The sequence below is a fragment of the Ammospiza caudacuta genome, chromosome 3 (genome assembly GCF_027887145.1).
Source record: "Ammospiza caudacuta isolate bAmmCau1 chromosome 3, bAmmCau1.pri, whole genome shotgun sequence".
NCBI classification, from domain to species: Eukaryota; Metazoa; Chordata; class Aves; order Passeriformes; family Passerellidae; genus Ammospiza; species Ammospiza caudacuta.
Window position 1 is genome coordinate 2,489,779 of NC_080595.1, and position 22,085 is coordinate 2,511,863.

Consider the following 22,085-nt stretch of genomic DNA (forward strand, 5'->3'; position numbering starts at 1 on the left):
TAATTCACCAATGGATCAAGTCTGAGAAACTAGTAACCTAAATTCTTCCTGAATGCTCTTCTCAAAACCCTGAACATTCTTCTTAAAACCCTAAGAGTGAGGAAGAAAATAAAATAAAATTTATAAAGAGCAATTAGAAGATTAACCACAAAGCAAGAGCAAAATAAAATGATCTGTGTAAAGGTATACCCATAGCTAGGTTAGTTTAGTTTGAGAATAGCTGCATAAGTGCATGTGCTGACATAGAGCCTATGGGAAAATCATCCCTTAGTCTTGGAACACTCATGTGGTAGAATTTAAAAGCATGGGAATATTACAGGACTGTAGTCTACTACAATACACTTCCCATACTCCTTTTGCTGTTTATCTTATCACCTACTTCAGGTTTAGTTCCTCCAGATTCATGATGGATTTGTATTTACACAGGTGCTGAAGCTGTATACCTACTGTAACTGGTACACAGAAGTGACAATGCTTGAGTGCCACTGGTTTGGAACAGGTCACAAAAAGGAGGCAGTCATTTGATAAACCCAAGGTGTAGTTCTGCTAAAAGCTACTTAAGTAATAGGGGTACTGTTTCTTAATTTTAACCTGAATCAAAGCTTTGCAGTCTAAGTTTTGGGGGTTTTGGAGCGTAGAAGGAAGAACAAGGCCTAAAACCCACTAAGGTCAATTTCTAAGGGATAAATTGCACTTGAAACAAGCTGGAAACCAGAGAACAAGGGAAAAACAAACAAACAAGTAGATTGTGATAAATGTAGCCATGCCTTCCCCAAGGGTTTGGGATACTGGCAGCAGAGGGAATGCTAAGGAGTTATGACAAGATAGATATCATCTCCTATTTCCTTACAGTCCTTCACTCTCCTCACTGAGGTGGATACTTAAGATGTTTAGAGCTCAGATTTGCTCTTTAAGACAAGCAACTCATTTTAAAACAATTCAGGGATATCTTTGTCCACATACCAAATTGGGACTTCGGGTGAGTCATGCAGTTTGCACAAACGGCAAAATGCAGAGGGCACTAAATCAAACCCCAGATCTAGCAGAAGCAGGAAAGCACAGCAGTGCTCCTGGTCTCCTCAGATTTACTCTAGCATGGCAGTTTAGTGGTAGATGTGGCAGTGTTAGGTTTACAGCTGGACTCTAACCTAAAGGTTTTTCCAACCTAAATGATTCTGTGACATTAAAATTCTGTAGAAAGCTTTTTTCTGGCACTGCCTTCCTCCCATCCCTTTAGAGTTGGTTTAGTTGTTTAGATTTTTTTAAGCAGATCCCATCTGCACTAAAAAAAAAAGAAAAAAGAAAAAGAGACTAAGGATTTTAAATTTCACTTTGAAGACAGTTTTTTACAGTACATACAAAAATACTCTGGAGAAACAACTTACAAGTTCACTTATGAAACCATTAAATGATAAAGAAATTACAATAGAGAAATAGCATAATACTTGTTTCATATAATTAGAATTTCTCCCCACCCCCCAAAACCCCTAATGCACTCAGCTGGGTAAGCAGTGTTATCAGTTTACAGAACCAGACTTGAGACTAGGACAGGTATTCATGTAAGCATTTAGAACAGCTTTCAGAGCTTATCAGAAACCACTTTCTGCATGCAGCTTGCAGGTGGGCAGTAGTGGCAGGACAGCCTCAGCTGTTGCATGTTTCAGTGCATCTTTGCTGTGTGCTCAGAGTTGGGCTTTACTACCCAGTGACACAAAAAAACCTCTCAAGTCTCATGCTGGAGCAGTCTCGAGACAAAGAAAAGGATCAGATAACAGAGCATGGGACATGTCTGTCTAATCTCCATACCTTGGTAGCATCCTCTGCTGCATTTCCTTCAATACTGAACTCATTTAGGGGCCTCCATGGGAGGCAGCACCTGTGCAGTGCATGGCTGTGCAAGGCAGGGGCAAGCTGCAAGGAAGCTGAGCACCATTGTGAGAGGAGCACAGGAGTGCGTGGTGTGCCAAATGGGAAAATGATTGGAGAGAAGAACAATGCATGCACATCCATTAGGCAAGCACAAAGGAACACAAGCACGCTCGGACACACTCAAAACCAGAATGTGGTTGCAGCAACTAATTAACCCTGGTGGTATTTATGCATTCTGAACCCAAGGCACAGGACAGGTTGGCTTTTGTAGCTGTTTCAGCTGGTGACAATTTAGACTTTTTAAAAACTCCTAAAGGTAACTGTTACAAGCACATGCCAAGAGTAGTTCAGAAGGAAGCAAGCATCCAACAGCAGTATAAAAATCAGACCATGATTTCAGCTGGTCAGTTACAGCAGGGCCACAGTACCCTTGTACCTTTGTTAGTAACTACAACACACATTCAGAATAAGGACTGGTAACAAGTGATTATCCTCTTCACCTGAAGATCAACCACTTACCCATTAAGGGTAAGTTTGATGGATCTTTTAATGATACGAATGCTATTTGTTGGAACAGGAGATGAAGAATCTGGCAGTTCTTTACTGGAAAGCCTCTGTAACACACAAACAGATGCCACAGGAAAAAAAAAAAGGAAAAAAGGAATTTTTAATAATTATTGAATTAATTTTAAATTCATTATATCAGACGTAGCAGCAGATAAACCCTTTCCTAGCTGAATATAACATTCTTTGTGTAACACTGTTTATGTACTAAACCTGTATGGCTCAAACCCATTTTTAGAGAAGCCTTTTTTTTTAAGCACACCACTTATTAATTACCACCATATCCAGAGGAAGAACATTTTCCCCTCTGCACAATTCTCTTCTTGAATGAACTGAGACCAGTATATCCCTGATGGAGGGAGGAAATTAGCTGGGAGTTGCTCAACAGCACAGTAAAGGAAGATTTTTCTCAGATCCATGGATCAAGAAAACAGAGTCTCTACTGTCTGGACCACTTCCAGCCTCACAGCCCTCAATTTCACAACATTCTACATGACACAGAGCAGTTAGTCACCTACAGACTTCAAAGCTTCCAAGTCTCATCACAGGAATCAGTATACAAGTACTGATAACAGTACAAGAAAACCAAACCAGGACACAAACTCAAGTGTCTGAGGGTATGGAAATGTGGTTTGGCAAGTTCAAAACTTGGAAACTTCAGCTTTTGTGAAGGTCATTGCTCAGTTATTCAATTTGTTGGAAGCACAAAAGGCAAAACCCTACTAATCCTCAAACCACCAAGTATAATGGTACCTAAATCTTTGTACATGTAATGAAAACTGGCTCTGCTTTACCTATGAATACAAATGCACAATAAATACCTGTGATCTTGATGTGATCACTGGAATCTGCATGGATTTTCCATCAAGGACACCCTAAAAAAGCCAGAAGGGATTTGTTAGGCAGTATTGCCAGGTTCCTGACTGAGAGGCAGCAAGCTCTGGCAGTGAGGATACCTTAAAATCACACATGCATTATCAACCTCCACCCCATGGGGCGTGGGTTTAGGTATCCTGAAGCCCTAAAACCACACAGACAGTGGTTCAGGTATTTCAGCCCTCACCAACAAGATCTCATCTTTATTTGAGGGTGTGCCCTCAAGAGTTTATGCCTCAGTAACAAGCACCATGAATAGCAAAGCTCCCTATCTTCCCTCTGAGAGGGAAAGGATTTAGTCTTTACAGCAGTTTTAATTTACATCAGTGAATCAAATAGTTTTGAAAAGAAAATTCAGTATTATTTCAAACATGGAAATGAATTAGAGACTACCAAATCAACTAACAGTAACATTTAAAAGCTAGGTCATACAAATGTAATATTTGGGCAGAGAGGACTGAAATAAGCTAAACTAAAAAGTGTATTTTTGTTTCCATCAGGAAGTATGCAGAGAATTTATGTGAGGCAGTCTAATAACTAAACTATTGAGCTTTTCAGTTAGTCCACTGAATAAAATCACTTAAAAATTACATTTTTTGTAGCTCTCTTCCTCCCATCTTGAGGGTATCCACTTTCTGTGAAATCCGAGTCCCACACGTTTAGCTGGAGGAACAAAATACACAGACTCAAAATAATTGCTGGGCTAAAATTCTCTTATTTGGGTACAGCTTCCAGTCAACACATTAAATGTATTAGGGGCCATTCTAAAAAGAGTATTTACACAAGTCCACCATTACCCCACAGGAATTTCAAGCCTCTGAAAATGCCCTGCTAACCAAGCCTTGAAATCTGTACTTGCAATATTCAGCACTAGATTAAGTTCTACAAGATGATTCTTTACAAGTGTCAAAACTGAGGGTTCTTTCTCTGGTTGTTCTTTGCTTGTGCCTCAAATCAGAGCTCAAGCTCCAAGAACAGCTACTTAAGGACATTTACACATAGGAATAAAACAAATTAAGTACTGATCTAGAAGTTCACAAACCAAGACCTAACAAGAAACTCCACACTATCATTTCTGAAGTAATGACATATCGAGGAGGCTGCTGATTTCTAAAGCAGCACAACTATCAACAGGCACTCAAAAAGCATCTGCCAGAAACAGATTAGCTCATACTTTTACAGTCATAAGATTCATATCTTCTTTGTTTGGACATAGTTTTTTTCTGCATTAAGCACTGCTTCCAGATGAGACAGTTCATTCAGCAATTGGTCACTGCAGTAAACACAGCAGTATTTAGGTAACTTGGCACCTGATGAGAAGCAGCCATTAAGTGCCAGATCTTGAAAATATGTTAACAGTTACACACCATATTCATTACAATTACATTCCAGTCCAACTAGAATGTAAATTTAGATTCCCAAATCCTTTGGGGATGTATAAATGCATTCATTTTCAGTTATTTAACTTGTTCTACATCAGTAATCAATACTGCTTTCAACCCTCCTTGGACTAGCCCCCCCTTCTTGCCTTTTCTCCATCTATGGCTTTTTGGGGGCACTCTCCTGCTGTTGGTGGACGAGATACTTTAGAGCTTGGTGAATAATGCTGCTTAGGTGAAGCACTCCTAGGATCCGTGATTAGAGTCCCACTTAATTTATGCTGCTCTTGCACAAAACACCTTCTGAGTTGACAAACCGTGTCATATCCTGGAATGGTGCAACCAGTGGGAGGTCCCGGTGATCTTAGTGCAACTGTAGCCTCCATTTCTGCAGGAGACACCTGGCTTTTAGAGTTTGGCCACCAAATTAAAAACTACATTCCACCTACCACTTCAAATACATACTTGGGTCAGTCACAGGAATGCAAAGTCCCTTAGACGTGGATGGCTCAGCTACACTGTTGGCACCACTACAACTCTGACATTCAACATTTCTATAAAAGTCAAACACTTGAGTTATAAAATGCTAGTTTGTGAGATACTGTATATGTCATTTCCAGAAAGTGCATGCAAGACAAACACCGACCTCCTTAGCCCCTTGTCAGAGCTCTATTAAACAACACAACCTCCCAGGCAATGTAGCACCAGACCATCATTTTGCTGGATTTCAGACTGCAGATTTAAACTCAAGCATTTTCTTTACTGAGTCTTTATGTGCTGATATATTTTCCCAGATTAGTCCACCCAGCTTACTGTGCTGCTTTGAACCACTGTTCTGTTGTACCCAGATGTCCACACAATTTTTTGTGGTTTGTTTTTTTTTCTCCATGTGACTCCTACAGTACCAAACTTTCTGAACAGAGCAGGTATCACACATTTGGTAGGATTGGGCAATTACTCTCAAGATTACGTATCCTTCCTGTGCTTAGGGATAAACAGACTTCCCAGGGAGTGACAGACTTTTACTGCCTGAGCTCTCATACCACTCCACTAAGTCAGCAGCAGCTCTGGTGTTTCTGACACCAAAATCAGTATGTCATTAGAACTTAATCTGTTTGGCATGAGCAGTACTTTTCGTTAGAAAGAACACTCACTTGCACATAAAATACTCCAGCTTCAAGCTACCCACTAACCTGTGAAGATTTACATTCAAAACTAAATGTCCCTGGTGTCAAGTTCTCCATTCCTACATGTTCATGGATATTATTTAGATTTTTTTCAAGGATTCCTTTAACCTGGTCTCCTACCACATGCCCAAAGGAGATTCCAGCTTTGTTCCTGAAGCTCTTAGAGCCCTCCAAATGCTTATGATCCACACAGATCCAAACTAGAAATCCTAGACTCATTTACAGTGAGTCAGTTAAAAGCAGCTTCTCCACAGTTCCAAGGTTATGGCACTAACCTTTCTGTCTCTGCTGTAGAGATGTCCAACTTAGATATCTTATTTAACGAAGAGGAATTAGAGGGTGTTCTGGAATCTCTGTCTTTGGAACCATCCGAACAGCTTTCACCTAAAGAAGACCTTTTGCACTGAAGTCCACTATTATTTTGACTAATATCTGACACCCTTTGCTGAAACGACAGTTAAAAAATAAAGTCTTCAAGTAATCATTAAAGCTTTTATTAAAAATTACCAGAAGCGCTGGATTTTTATTATACCTTCTTTCTTTTCTGTAAGGTTCCTGCTGGCAAAAAATAATGGAGTTGCTTTCTCTTCACATAAGTTGCCTCAATCTTCATACCTTCCTTTAGGATGTTGAGGGCACTGGCCTGCCTGTAAACTGACATCAAAAACAGCATTGGAGCTTAGTGGGGATGTTTGCATTAGTGCTGGTCAGTTATATTTGGTTTCTTTAGAAACATGTCTGCCCAGCCCAAATGAAGAGTTCCCATATTAATTTAACACAAAACACTGCCCCAAGCACTCCCATCATCACAAAAAGGTGACTGTGACCTGTGATGCCCATTTCACACTCACTACAGCCCAGCCACAACAGCTGTTTGAGTTCAAATTTGCATTTATAAATTCTATCTGTCCAAAGAAGCCAGACTGGGTTTTAGGGACATCTGACTTAACAAACTCACTACCATTTAAACAGGTTTTTCTCCACTGCCTGCAAACAGCCTTTTATGCCACTGGCAAAGGCTATAGCAGCACAACAGTTATTACAGAGTTAAGTCACATTTAGATAAGCTTATCTAACTGGCCTATCACTGGAGCATAACTGGAAAGTCAGCTTACTGACACACAGAGTGGGAATCAAAGCAAGGATATGCAACCCAAAGGCTTTCCACAGGAGACCAGAAGTGAAGTAAAAGCACAGAGATGAGCCCACACACCAGTATGGACAGTTCCTTCAAATGAAATTCAATAGTTTGTATGTAAAAGGGAAATAAAGTTCACTGAACAAAAGCCCTCCAAACTGAGCCTTCTATTCTTGAGCTCCTCAACTTGAAATTAATCTTTGCCCTCTGAAATTATTCTCTCAAAGTCAAGGCACACAGTAACAACTCTCTAGCAGAGAACTACTGGTCCTCCCCACACATTCCAAAGGGTTTGCCACCTCTCAAGGAACAGCTTTTCTGTTCAATTCTCTCTGGATTCACACCCCACACCCAGCACATACCACAGGCTGTGAGAGCACACAGCCACACTAACAATGTTTGTGCACAGAGGATTTACCATTAGTTCTGGCCTCACAGCAGCACATAAATCTCATTAACATACTTCACATTTGCCACTGAAATGTAGTGCCACTGGATGTAACTGGATGTGCAAGTACAGATAGCAGTGCATGTCTGAGGAAATCACCCTGCCTGGCTTGTAACTCAGATGAGAGTTCTGATGCATTTTTCTGTGCTTTTCTCATATCCCAAGCACGAGCTATGAAGGAGGTTGGGTTTTACTGCTTTTACTCATGTCATCTGAGCAAAACAACACAGAAGTCCTGCTGGTGCTATGGATAAACTCCAACAAACATTTACAGGGTTTCACTGTTTAGAACTCTTCATCCAAACACATTCATCACTCCGAAGAATAGCCTAATTTCCTTATTATTCTAGCATTATCTAACAACACCTGCAATATTAATTTATTTCTACATCTATCAAAAGTAGTATCAGACTTTGGACACGAAAATTTACATGCATGTAATTACTATGTGACAACCCAATGACTTCCACAGTTCTGGGATCACATTATACACAAACTGTCTTGGAAAAATACCATCAATAGGCATCAACAACTCTTTTCAGAGCTTGACACAGTCACTTCCCACTTCCAAAGTGGGACTACTGTTTGACAAGTATAGCTACCCCAGCAAATGGGCATCCCTGGGCTTCACAGCTGACTGTCCCCTACAAGAAATGCACTTTTGTGAGGACTTATTTCACTTATGGTACACAGTGCATGACTGTAACACACTTTTGTTTTAGGATGGCCTTACTGTGACAAATGTCAACACAATGTGTTTTTGAAGCTAATCTTTTATATGTTGCTATCTAATAACAAAAGGAAGTACTTGGTGAAGCAACTTCCACTGGAACAAAAAGAATGACACTCTACAAGTCTAGAGCAAAAAGAGAGCCTTACCTGTGTCTGTGAATGACTGTATCCCATGTGTTAGATCAACGTTAGTCTTTACTGCACTTTCTGCTTTCTTAAACACAAGCCCAAGAAACCACATTGATACAAATCCACTCCTAAAAAGAGACAGATTCAAAACCTGAGTTGGGCACTGATAGCAGCCACTTGGACTCTGGTACATTTTATTTGTTCATTTTACAGCCAACCCAGACTTAATGCCTCAGAGCACTTCTCCCTGAAGTGCTCCCTTCTTTAAAAAGATTTTATGTGTTCAGGGCCCTGCCAGAGACACACTGAGCCTCTATCATCAATGAACTGAGGAAAATGAAGATACAATTTGGCCAATGTGTACTTCAGAAAAGCAAAAAAACTCACTGTTTATAGAGAACTTCATTGCCAGGGAAAGACTGTGGCTGCACATGTGCAATAGTTATAAATTCATTCCTTTCCAAGTTTCCAACCAGCACACGGATTTTAGACTCCACCAGGCCAATCCTAATAAAAACAAGAGGTATTTTATTAATTTTTAACTGTATCCAGCTCATCAGTTAGATGCCTTTTTGTAACACAGTGTTAACCAATCAACAAGGACCAAGTTTCATACAGCAGACACTAGATCTTGAGATCACATACACACACTGTAATTTGAGACGTTCCCAGTGACATTTGTGCTTTTGTTTCTAAAGACAGAGACGAGTAAGTTTTACATGTACTCTGCACAGTTCAGATACAACACTCCCACCTGTAACCTATGATGAAAATAACAAGGAGCAGATCCCAGCACCTCTGGGGTGCAGCAAAACTCCTTTTTTTCAAGGAGAACAGTGGTTTTGGAAAGGCTCAAGCACAGCTGTTCAGTTACACCCTAGTAAAGATGCAATTTTTCTTGCAGAAAATCAGTGAAAATGTAAAAATAGTTATTTTAAAAAACAAATCATCTAGTCAACACTCCCCTCAGAAACTTCCCTAAGAGATGAATCATGACCACAAGGGCTTTAATTTCAATAAAGTACTGGCATTTCAGCCTTCTGCCTAAAACTCTGTTAACTCTAAAAGCAGTCACAAATCTGTATGTTCTTCAAAAACATCTTATGTTGATGAATAACAGACATATTATCTATTTCCAAATCCACTCAAGAATTGGTGAACTAAACTTTTCCTTATAATAGACTGAAGCAAATTTATCTTCTGCTTATCATTTTCCCACACTGCAAAACTGGAAAATTTGCCTCTATTTCTGTCACTGAAAAAAGCAAACCCTCAGCTCTTACCACAGGCAGAATTTCCCTTGTCTTTATTGTGAGGTACAATAAGCTTTGCTCCCTCAAGAATATTTCACATTAAAAGTTATTTGGCCCTCTGCCCATACACCTTGTAGTATACAACTGTGACTGATACCAAGCTGCAGCTGATAAGACTTTTAGGTGAATATTTTAGAAAGTTCAGATAAAAGGTATTACTTATTAAAACTATATTTAAACATTAAGCTATCTTTTAGAGATGGCACAAGAATTATTTGACTTAAGGCACAAAGCAAACTTTGAAATAAAAGTAAGTGACCCCAGAATGGATGTCTGCCACAGACAGGTGTTTTGCTTCCTTACTTGAGCAAAGCAAGCAAAGAACTAACTTCTTAACAAAGAAATCCACTGGAAAATGAATAAACACACATTACAGTGCCTTAATTCCTCACCATTTCCCCTTATTTCAAAATTCACAGTGACTCGGCACATTCACATGGGTTAAACAAGTAATTATTAGCAAATCTCCTTTCTTTGAAGAAAAGCAGGTCTGGAACAGGCTGACTACACACCAGTGCAATCTAGTCCTTAAATATTACAGTAAAACTCTTTATGAAAACAAGTGTAAGGCTCTAGAACAGTGGTCTTCAAAGCAGGGAGGGAAAGGGGTGCACTCCATGCCTAGCTGCATAGTTACTGACTTTATTTGTTAATACAATTAACAAAAATATGGTGCAACATGGAATTGAGTTTCAGTTTTGCACTGGAGCCACATTTAAAGCAGCACTTACCAGTTCAGGTGATGCTCTTCTGTAAAGGCACTGGCAGTCAGCACAATGTAATGTCTAGAAGAAGAAAGGCAAATGAGTACACTAGCTCAAGATTTTATTCTACATTCTAAACATCAGATTTTTCTTCTTGGTAGGAAAAATGCTGTGAGTGGCATAAGACAGCTTTTCCCATCTTCCCTATGCTTATACATACCAAAACTTATATGATTACTTCCAGTTTCTTTAAAAAGCCCTGAACTGAAAAACATCAATCCAATTTTCTATTTAGACCCCAAGTTAAAACTCATCATGCTAACCACTAAGCAAATAACTTCAAGCTCAGACAACAGATTTCATACATACTTGTACTTCTGAAAGAAGTTCAGTGGTTCAAAGAGCTTTGACCAGTCTGATTTTCCTTTGAGAATCTCATCTGTAACTTCAAGACCTACAAATAGGGTTGAAAATCTCATCACTATTTTTTTAAATCTCTTTAAAAATCTCTTTTAAAATCTTATGACTTTTTAAAAAGTTTAGAAGATTGTAACAGTAACAGAAAAAAAAAAAAAAAGTAGGAATTCCCCTGACAAAATGCAGATCCCACAACAGCTTACTGGAAAACATATTGCCTGCAATGGGCATATTTCCCAGAGAAATATTAAACCTAGAGCACCTCACTGAACAAAACCAGTTCAGATGGCATGGTTTCACAGAGCCAGGATGAGACTGTGACAAGCACAGATTGTACTTTACCACGCTGGAACTCCTCCACCATGACTGCCCGTGTTGACACAGACACGTTGTAGGTGGAGTTCTGCTGTGGGTAGGCTGGGGTGATGATGGGCATCACGTGGTACCGGTCTGATGGGTTCACCTGCGAGGTTACAACAGCTCTGCTCAGCACCAGCCAGGGCAAAACAAACTTTAATGCCTCTGATTGCAATGGTACCTACCCTGGGGTCCCAGACTGGTAAATTAAGAAAGCTCTCTTCCAGTCGTTTCAGCAATACTGGCTTTGGCCAATCCCTGTAGAAGAAAAAAATAGTGAAGTGTCCATTTTAAGCTCTGCTCTGCATGGGATGCTGCCAATGCACATCTTGATATAAATAATTACAAGCGTTACTTCTTTATGCAAATTAAAATAATCAGCTTTTACCATTTTGAAAAAATCAAGAAGAACTTGTTAACGAGAGTAGAGGCCAAAGCATTTGGGTAGAGTTGACATATTCTTGCTACCAGCATGGCCCAGGAGACTCCACCAAGAAATCCCATGATGTTGGAGTAAACACCACGTCCTGGAAGGGACACCACACAGTTAGTCTGAGGTCTTTCAAACTTGCAGCACCAGCTGCACAATCTATAGAATACTTAATACATTTCAGCCTCCATGTCATTTATCTTTGCAGTGCAGCAAGGCCAAATTGCTGGTCCTTACAGTGATGAGAAAAAGAATCAGCACAACACCATGTCCCAAAATATTGCTACTGTGGAACTTGCTTGTGCTGCTACACTTCAATTCCCCTTAAGGTTCTGCCATTCTTCTAGTACTTGCTCTAGCCACGTGGGTAAGTGGGACATTCTTATTCCTTCTACACTTAATTGGGAATTTTTATCATTTGTAGTCAGGTTCCTGATAAGCAATGCAGCAGTGTCTCATAAGCACTCCCCTCTTCGCTGAACTCCATCTCCAGTAAAAAACCACATGGACAGACCATGAACCTAAACTGAAAGGCTTTTAATACAACTGCTGTCATTTACACAGCAATCCAAAGCTGAGGTACATCCAACAGTGAGCATGAGGTGCCTCTGAAGGGTTTAAAGGTCACCAAGCACTCTGGCACTCACGTTTTGCCCACAGTTTAACTGCACGGAGCGTGAGGCGGAAGTTCTCCAGGTTGGGCACCAGGCGCAGAATTTCATCTGTGACCCTGCTGCCTGCGGGACAAAAGGGGAAGCACACGAGTTCCCAGCAACAGGCACAGCTCAGGAGCTCCTACACTGGATCAACAGCTCATGGTTCAAGTCTAGGAGAACAGGTCTGGAGTACTTGCTTTGTATTAAATTATCGACTGCACACAACCTTCAGCATCACTTTAGGTAACCGGTGCCCTCAGCAGCTTTGTTTAGACTACAACTAAAAAATTTTAAATAAAGCCTCCCCACAGGATGTTTTGGTCATAAACTACAACCCAGGAAGCTCCACCTCAGCATAAAGAAGAACTTTACATCACAGGGTGGCAGAGCACTGGAATGGGTTGCCATGGGAGGCTGTGAACTGTCCCTGTCTGGAGGGATTCAAAACTCACCTGGGCACACTCCTGGGTCAGCTGCTCCAGGTGACCGTGCCGGAGCTGGGGGGTTGGACTGGATGATCTCCAGAGGGCCCTTCCAATCCTAAATATTCTGTGATTCCAGAAGCTAAGTTTCTTTTGACAGCCAACAACCATTAAACCAATTGGAGCTAAACATTGAGCAAGTCAGACTTCAGGTATTTTAATTACTTTTTTTTTTTATGAACAACATTGTTTATCCTTCATACATTTTTATCAAGTGCCCTACTTAGTCATCTGAATTTCTGGGGCAAGCTGGAGCACCTGCTCACAAACCAATCAAACAAACATGAGACACAAGTCTATGTAAACACACAACTCCTTGAAATACCTAAATTTAGGCTCACTGGTCACCTCCTCAGAACTCAAGTACACTGGAGATCAGTTTCTGCATCCTGTACAGAATGTGGGTTGTGCAATGTGCATTGTGTGCCAATTTAAATGTCCCTACAAGCGTGTGCAGAACGTGCTCACCATTCAGGCTCCGGATGCATCTTATATCCAGGCTCTTGAGGCACGAGTCATCCCTGAGATCGAGATCATCAGACACCGTGGGCAGAGAGAGCTTTGCAAACACGAGGTCAATCTTCAAGAGAAAAAGGGTCAAACATGACTTAGAATGCAGCACTGCTTGCAAACAGGACACCAGGGAGGGACACTTGGTCATTCACGCGGTTAACATTCGTATTTACAATTAGGGGACCACAGATAAACATTTATTTGCCAGAAAACAAGAAAACCTCTCCAAGTTCCCTATTTGTTTACAAAACCACCTCTTTTTTTTAAGCTCAGGAAAGGAAGAGGTTTTTTGTTTGGTTTTTTTTTTTGGAAAGATTACTCTAAACTTAGAACTCCTACTAAAAGGAAATTTTTAATTACCCATAAAATTTAGACAAATTAAAACGACCTCAACTATACTTCAACAAATGAGAAAGCATTTCCTTTATGCTGTAAGGCCTTAAGCATCTGGTTTTTAGTATAACCTGGGGCAAGCAAATGATTCCGTGAATGTCTGTAGCAGACAAAGGCCACAAAGAGGTCCTTGAGTGTCTTCATGATAGTAATTACCAAGCAGTAACTTGCTTAGGTGTTACAGCAAGTGGGTATTTATTCTCCACAGGAAATGTATTCCAGACAGAAGGATTCCTGCAGCTGACAAACAGAGGCAGGAGTCCAGTGAGTAGTTTCACTTTTCATTTCCCATGTTGTTTGTCTCACAGGGACTTTATTTTTGATTTTCAGCAGAACACCAGGAGATTTGTGCAGGGAAGCACAACAGAAACACCCCCTGCAGAAAGGGAGCTCTTGTCAGAGCCCAGGGAGTCAGCAAGGACACTGCCTCTCCTCCCACTCTGCACATCCTTGGGAGATAAATGCCACCCAAGCACGCTACCCTGGCCTGCAGCACGGGTGTAAAAAGAGATGGCACTCATGTTCCCACGCTTGCCAGGGGATTATTTTCCTAGAAGATCCCATTTTGCTTCTTCTGGGATAGGTTGTGGTCTGGTTGTTTAATTACAGCTCCCTAAATGTGCTGCAATGTACTGATAAACTTATACAACAGCAGGATCATAAAATCCTGAAAAAGTTATCCCCTTCTAAAGCAGGAAAAACAAATCTCACTTAAAGGTGAAAAAAGCCCAAATAAAAATTAAAATTCTTACCTCAATGCCATCAAACTCAAATTTGATAACAGGTACATATGCATCCTCAATGGCCTGTGAAGGAGAGGATATCTCTAATAAGATATCCTTTTGCTACTTTAAAGTTTTTCCCACATTGTGATAAAACACAGGATTTACACTGAACTACTCAGTACAAAGACTAAGTTCCTTCCAAACACAAAAAATGCTAATAACTCTCAGGTGGGACAGCACTGTTAGGGTACCAACACTACATTTTAATAAAAGATTTTATTTAGGCAAGAGATTGAGAGGCTGATTGTGTGCTGTAACAAACAGTGCACAACAAGCCATCAGTATCAGTGGCTGCAAGCCCTTCCTACACCCAAGGTGAAAACACAGCTTCCAGGGACAGCCTTGCTTTTTGACTCATTCCCAAAACACAGGGAGGGGAGAGGCACCACAAAAACTCTTTTGTGATGTGCTCACTGGGGAAAGGAGCTAAGAGCTGGACAGCAACATTTTCATGCTGCACAAACCAGTACATTGGAGGGTACTCAAAATTGATCTAATTTTGGCTTCTAAGATGTTCACTACCAATGCAAGTCTTTAACATGAATATTTTTACTGCAAAATTTACACAATCTATCAAGCAGAGAGTTTACTCACTCTCAAGTTTTTTACTTCCTCTTGATTCTTCAGCTTTTCAAAGAATGACTGAAAAAAATCTGATCTTTCCACGTGACTCGGAGCAACACAGAGGGCATCGATGTCTGAACCTGCAGGGAGATCCCATTGCTCCTGTTACTGCTGGAAGTCACCCTCCAACACCAGAGCTATGACCAGCTCTGAAAGTACTACCTTTGGTGTGTACTCCAAGTCTGTAGGAGCCAAATGTAAATATTTTGCCACCAACTTGTTCTGTTATTGAAGGGGGAAGGTTCTGTGGGTAGAAGAGAAAGTTTAAGATGCACATTATCCTCTGAACATGTAAGTTATTTAGAAAAACTCTAACAGCCTGCATAAGCAATGTCTTCTCACTCCCTTACGTTTTAGTTTACTAGGTTTTGATTCTGTTTTTCTGAAATAAGTTGAGCTTGCAACTCCAAAAAAAGATTACAGGTGATGTAGCAGTACTTCTATAAATTTATACAAATTAAGACCTATTATTAGACCTCCCTGCAGCAGAGACACATAAATTAACACAACCTAGGAGCCATTCAAAGGTCATGTCTAGAATCATCATTTCAAGCTAGACTGAGTGCTGTAGGCTGTCTGGGCCAAGATTAGTGCCAATTTCAGCATCTTTCCCATCCACATCGCCTTGTTTTACTTTGTTAACAGCTACGAGTCACCTGATTGAGCCAGTGCAGGAATTTATTCAGTTCCCCAAAGACTGTGAGCTCTTGATCTTGAAATATCTTTTACAACTTATCTCAGTGGCAGTTAGTACAGCTCTACTTGATATTAAGAAGTTAAAAGCTGAACTTCAGCACAGACCCCAGCAGCCTAGCCTTTAAATCAAAAGGCTTCAGCTGTTTTGACAAAAACAAAAAAAATTCTTACCTTGCTTTCAGCAAGCTCTGAAATCCATTCTCTGACAAAGTTATTCAGTTTTCCAAGAACAGTTGTCCTGTAAAGAAAACTCATGCTAAGTTTGCTTAAAAAAATAAAATTAAAAAAAAACCCAAGAGGTTAACAAATTTTAGCCTTGTTATACCTGTGATAGAGTTCTTCCTGATCCTCAAACACCCCAAATGGCTTCATTGCTTCAATCAGCTTCTGAGTATGGATGTGGTCTTTGTCACTGGGAGGAGCCAAGCTAATTGGAGAGGTAAGTCCATAGTGCCCTTGAGGCTGGTTCTGCTGCCTGGAAGTACTGAGAGAAAACACAGGAATGAGTACATAAAACAAGAAAATCTTATAGGAAAACACCCCTTAGCTTACACGTCACAAATCCATTTCTGCCTTTTCACCCCATTTTGAGAGAAAGGAGGAAAAAATCTTGCTTATCATTTTTAGAACACTTGACTTCACTTAGAAGTCACAACTATTTTAAAAAAAAGCACTTATGGATGTAAGAAACCATCCAAGATGCTGCCATCTTAACACAATTTATTTGCATTGCTCCAGCCCATCAGAACTGATCACTGGGAAATGAAAAGGTTTGAAACCCACCAAGGACAACCCTACAAGTTTTGGACATGTCAGTTTTAATTTAAGAATATTCCAAATGGTTTCCTGCTAGCACCAAACAAAACAATTCAACATCTTTTAATTAAACGTTCTTGTTAGGTTTCTGCTGATTCAGGAAGGGCATTATAGTTGATTGTAAAGCATATAGATCTGTTAAACAGAGTTGATGCAATAAATTGGGTGTATTACTATATAAACCCCTTGCTTTAGAAAGGGGGAAATGGAGAAAGAACACCTTATTTTGCATTACCAGCTGAAACCAGGAAAGATTTCAGCTGGTAATGCAAAAGGAAAGGAGCGGGACTGGAGGTAAAAATGGTGCTTAATGCACCTCTACAGAAACACCAGCACCAAAAGAAGAGACACCCCAAAAAGTCTCATCATGCTCATCAGGGTCCTGAGGCTCAAGGGATTAATTGCGCCATTATTTACGCAGGATATTTCCCTCCTTCACACATGTACAGCTTCAAAGATCAGCTGAGTTAGGCAAAACATATTTATACCTATTTAAGGTACCTGACCCCATTCTGGCTGGAACAAGATTAGGAAATATTAGGAAACAGCTCCTTGTTTCTAATTGTTGCCTTTACTCCCTCTCTTAAAGAGATTTCCCTCTCTTTAAGTATCCTTATGCAATGACACACAGAGCTTCTAGTCACATAGGGGTTTTTTCCCCCCTTTTCCTCTCTCCAAGCCAGTTTTTCAAACTTTCTTCTCTCTGCTTTCCAAAAAAGCTGGGGAGGCAGGCATTAGGGCTGTAGTGCTATCAACAGGTGTCCCCAGTCAGAAAAGCTGTTTATTTACAAGCCTAACCAGGCCTTGACCTAATTTACCTTGTTTATAGACATTGACAATTTCCACTTCATAAATAAAAATATTCATAATGAATATTTTCCTTCCCATGATATTATTTTCATAACAAATACAGGAGGAAAGCCTGTACTTAATTGCTGTGCATTACAACTAAATTAAAACACCTACAGCAGCAACTGCTTCCATGTTTTATGCATTGCTTGCATTGTACAGCTTGCACAGAACGAGGACAGGATTTAAACTACACCATCATTTAAGATGTTTCCAAGGTACAAAAAGGCACCACCTGCCTTTCATTGCCTCATTCTGCCTACAGATGATATAACTGGAGACTGACGTAAAGCACAGTATCAATTAGATAAACCTAATACTATTAGCATCAAATATGTTTATTTTTAAATTAAATATTATTCATATAAAATTCCTCCAGTCAACAATAGATATTTTTCAGTTGCTTACACATATCACTGATAGCTTGACCTCACAACTTAAGAGGTGAGGGAAGCAGCACCTGGTAAGCTTCACTGAGTGAAACTGAAGAATTTGTTGCCCCTTTTGGAATACGAAATAAACGAAGTCCTACTTTGCTCTCTCAAGCATATAAACACAGAATTAGGGATCTTATGGATCCTAACACACATGGCACACCACCCATTCACCCACCAGCCTTCTCTTTAAACCAGAACCCTGCTGCACTTTAATATTTTGCCAAACCTTGCTACAACCTGTGCACCACAGCAAAAACCTCCAGTGTGTATCTGCTCTGGTAAACCACACTTTTACACAAAAAGCCGTCCTAAACGGATTTATTCCGGGTTTTGCCCCTCATTTATAGCTCCCCAAGCCGCAGGGCGTGTCTCCCCACACACCGAGGGTCGGGGGTAAGGCGGCACAGGCCTTCAGCCATCGCTGCGGGGCACAGCGAGCACAGCCCGGCTCCCGAGCCACCAAACCAACAGCAGCACCCAGGGAAAACAAGGAAGGAGGAAAATCCCCACCACCTGGGACCTTCATCGAAGGGAGCCCAACTCCACCCTTCACCGCTGCCGCACCAGCTCATGCTGCGCGGCGCCCGCGGGCGGCTGTGCCGGCTCAGCGCTCCCCGTGCCCGTCCCCGAGGCTCGGGCAGCCACTGCTCGGCTCTCCTGCGCAGGGCTCCGCAGGACGCGCAGCCCCAGAGCAAGGCGCAGCCCCGTTACCGCCGTTCCTCGCCGGCCATTGCCGTTGCTTGGCGACGGCGTCGCCGCCACACGCGGTGAGACCCGGGCGAGGCAGCCCCGCCACCCGCACTCCACCATTTATTTCAACCGGGAATTCCTCCCCTCGTGGGCGAGGGCAGCTCCGGCCGCCCGCGGCCCGCCGGGGCCCCTCGCGGGGCGGCTCCGGCGGGTGTCCCCCCCCGGCCCGGCGCTGTCCCCTCAGGGCAGGGCGGGAAGGCGCCGCCGCCTCACCCGCGCGTCTCCTTCATGGCGCGCGCGCACAGCCCGCGCCGCCGCCCGCGCTTCCCGCCCTTCTGCACCGCCGCCCCCTTCCCGGCGGCCCCCGCGCCGCCCGCCCGCCTGCCCGCACGGCGCCCCCTGGCGGTTGCTGTGCGGTGTGTCCCCTCACGGCGCCCCCGCCGTCCCCTCGGGCTGCAGCCGGGGTCCCTCAGCACTTCTGGGGGACGGTGCTCCTTCCCCGTGGGCGATATTCCTTCCCCGAGGAGGATATTCCTTCCCCGAGGGGGATATTCCTTCCCCGAGGCGCTGACAGACCCGCCGAGCCGGGCTAGTCCCCGGCATGAGGCAGCTCCGCATCGCACCCTCACTCCCACAGGATGCTCCCGCTCCTGACATCCCCTTCCAGAAAGAAGGGATAAAAAAGAACGGGAATCGCTCCCGAATTAGGCTCCTGACAGCTTCCTGACATCCCCTTCCGGAGAGGACGGGTGAAAAAACCCCTCAGGAGCTGCTGTTGTTTGAGTTTATTCTCATCCAGTAAGTGCAAGTGCAGCATCCCTTGACTGCAGCTGGTATGGGTGGGATTTATTGCAAATGTCAGTGAATAGTACCCACCACAATGTCATTGCCATACATAATTATCACAGAAACGCGGAGTGGTTTAGGTTGGAAAGCACCTTGAAGACCGTCCATTTTCAACTCCAGGGACACATCCCATTATCCCAGGGTGCTCCAAGCCCCAGTGTCCATCCTGGCCTTGGGCGCTTCCAGGGGCAGCCATGCCGCCATCACAGGGAAGATGTTTTCCCCCTAATATTTAATAAAAACCTACCCTCTTTCGGTCAGAACCCATTCCCCCTTCTGTCACTACATGCTCTTGTAAATAGCCTTGCTCCATCTTTCCTTGAAGTCCCATTCACACAATTATCACAATTTTGGGCCAACACCGTGTGTTACAAACTGAGCATTAAATCAGCCAAACTACCCTGAGAATATGGCATTTAGATTACAATTCCCTGCTCACATTCAAGTCCGCAAAAAGTTAAAAAATCAAAAGCATAATGTTTTTGTAAAGTTGAATAGATCTTTGGAAAAACTTTTGCTTCTTGCTGCCCCGATGTCTTGTCATGTCACAGCATTTTCTGAGATTAGCACATGATTTCTGTACTTTTCTGAGTTGTTTTTAACATCTTTTTTGAAGTAAAACACATATTGTCTTTCACGATACTTTGAAGAAACACAAACTCAACTTTTGTCCTGAAATTTTAATAAATTAACAAAATAAATGTACCTTTAGCAGGATTGTCTTACCTACCCTACTCAAATAACCTACTGGGGAGTTGAAAGTTATTTTATCTACTGAACATTTAAATTGTAATGTTTGTGCTAAAGTTTCAGTCTGATAGGATTGATACTTCTGCAAAGAGCTAAAATGGTAAAGAAAAAATCAAGCAAATTTATTGAGAGCTTTTTTTGAACCTCTAGCCAAGAACCTTTTAGTCTCAGATAATCATTAGGGTATTCTTTATTATTTCATGGTCCTCACAACAATACTGTGATCCTACAATCAGGAAAACTTGTATGCTGCTTTTTTATTTCTTTTCTCTCAGGTTCATATCTCTACTTAGTGTGAGGAAAACACCTGCCTTTATTTTTCCGGATTTACAAGGCCAATTACCCAAGTTTAATTTTTTTAAACCTGAAACCTATTTCTGCTGCATGGTTTAGTATCTCAATGTGAGCTTTGCCTGCCCACAGATGTGATGGAAGGTTTTTAATGGAGAAGTGATACTTTCCTTTTAACCACCTGAAACATTTAGGAAAATAATTAGCAGCTCTTCAAGCACAAAAGGTTTTCTTCTGGTACAACTCAAATGTTAAATGGAAGTGAAGACTAATCCAGTTTAACCATCTTCAATGCCCAGCTAATAAAGAGTTTTGGTTTTGGTTTTGTTTTTTTTTTAACAGAAAATAAGAGTCTCCTCTTGTCTGCCGTTTATTTAGTCTAGCATTAGTTAGTTACTACTAGTTATTTGATTGTGATTTATTCTGTATATTCTGCCCACGTTACTGCCACAGTTTAATCTGTAGCAGTGACTAAACCATGTCATGTTCCAGAGTGTACAGAGTTTGAGGACAGGTTGTTTCAAGGCAGTGCTTTCCTCTGCTGGATGTAGTAACTTTTGTGAGGCACACAGTTTACAGAAATGGCCAAAAATGAATTAAATATTGTAGCCAGGGTTCTTTCTTGGTGTCATGCTTATAGAATTAGCTTGAGAGTGATGTGAAGTGGGGTGGGATGTTTGGGGTTTTTTAGTTTTTAAATTGCTGCTGCATTGTAAATTTCCTTCTCTGTGGTAAAAATGAGATGATATCTGAGTACTTTCAATCTGTTAGAGGCTATTCCTGAATTATGGAGAGGTGCTTTGTAAACACCTTGGCTATGCATTTTCACATGTCAGAGTCTGTATATGTGATTTTAATCTAATCTGTGCAGTTAATGATGTTAGTGTGATGTGGTTTATAAAGCACTTGTGGGAGACCACGTCTATGATAGACTTGTGAGGTTTGACAGCCTCCTTATTCCTGGATAAAAGAAGTTTTCTGTATATTCCTTATAATCTTGCTGTTGTTGTTTCTTACCCCTTTTCCACTTGGGTCTGTCCCTGTGTCCCATAGGGAATTTTGCTTGTAAATGACTGTCCCTTTTCAGTGGGAAGTGGCAACTTTATCCATTTTTCCTTTTTTAAAAACTGTTTCGCTCTATCCCAAGTGAGCTAATTACCCATTGCTATTTTATTTGATAAAATGCTTTGTGATTATCACATTTAAACACTATAAAATTTTAATGATTAAAGATGAATGAGCCTACACAGATTTTTTTAAAGGCAGATCTGAAGAAATTTGGGGTTTATGCATGAAAAGTTATGTACTAACTACTGCACATGACTCTGTATGAAATATGCCTAAAGGGAGACTGCTGCAGAGAAAATATTTGTGTGGTATTAAAATATTGTCCACATCACGGAAATTTATCAGAAAAAAGTAGTTTATTCAAACTTTGTATTTGTGCAGGGGATCTTATCTGTGTAATGCACTATACTTCACTAGAGAGATTTTTGTCTGCAATAATTTGTATATATACATTTAGGCTCTGATGAATATCAGCTAAAATATGAAATTCAATTCTGGAAAGCTGCATTTTGTGATAAATGTTCCCAGGATTCACTAATCTATCACGTGGAAGATCTATGTTGACAGATAACACTGCAACAGCAGAAGGTGGGGTTACTGAAGGCAGACCTTGGGGGGAATTAAATGAGTGGTGGCTGTAGGATCT

The 22,085-nt window shown here is 41.4% G+C and overlaps 1 protein-coding gene across 6 annotated transcripts; it reads right to left on the reverse strand.

The window, feature by feature from the left end:
- On the reverse strand, window positions 1-18,784 carry PAPOLG (poly(A) polymerase gamma). Of its 6 annotated transcripts, none has more exons than XM_058801199.1 (23): window positions 18,758-18,784; window positions 16,018-16,176; window positions 15,864-15,930; window positions 15,159-15,240; window positions 14,967-15,076; window positions 14,340-14,393; window positions 13,150-13,261; window positions 12,191-12,280; window positions 11,502-11,640; window positions 11,299-11,371; window positions 11,099-11,219; window positions 10,709-10,793; window positions 10,367-10,420; window positions 8,710-8,829; window positions 8,341-8,450; window positions 6,408-6,529; window positions 6,151-6,320; window positions 5,154-5,242; window positions 5,006-5,076; window positions 3,901-3,972; window positions 3,255-3,308; window positions 2,389-2,483; window positions 1-90 (listed from the first exon to the last, which is right to left on the reverse strand). In XM_058801199.1, the coding sequence occupies exons 1-23, from the start codon at window positions 18,772-18,774 to the stop codon at window positions 30-32; spliced, it is 2,127 nt and encodes a 708-aa protein (XP_058657182.1). In that variant the 5' UTR covers window positions 18,775-18,784; the 3' UTR covers window positions 1-29. The 6 variants fall into 6 exon arrangements, 4 of the variants coding, with proteins under 4 accessions (XP_058657182.1, XP_058657179.1, XP_058657180.1 ...); XM_058801196.1 differs by having other exon boundaries at window positions 4,838-5,076; XM_058801197.1 differs by having other exon boundaries at window positions 22-90; window positions 2,370-2,483; window positions 4,838-5,076.
- Between the last annotated feature and the right edge of the window lie 3,301 nt (window positions 18,785-22,085).

Bases quoted from the DNA above. Each gene is read 5' to 3' on its own strand.
- PAPOLG (XM_058801196.1), bottom strand. The intron at 12,281-13,149 runs GTGAGCACGTTC...TTTGTCCCGCAG, and splicing joins ATGCATCCGGAGCCTGAATG to GCAGCAGGGTCACAGATGAA. The intron at 8,451-8,709 runs GTGAGTTTTTTT...GTCTCTTTTTAG, and splicing joins AATGAAGTTCTCTATAAACA to GAGTGGATTTGTATCAATGT.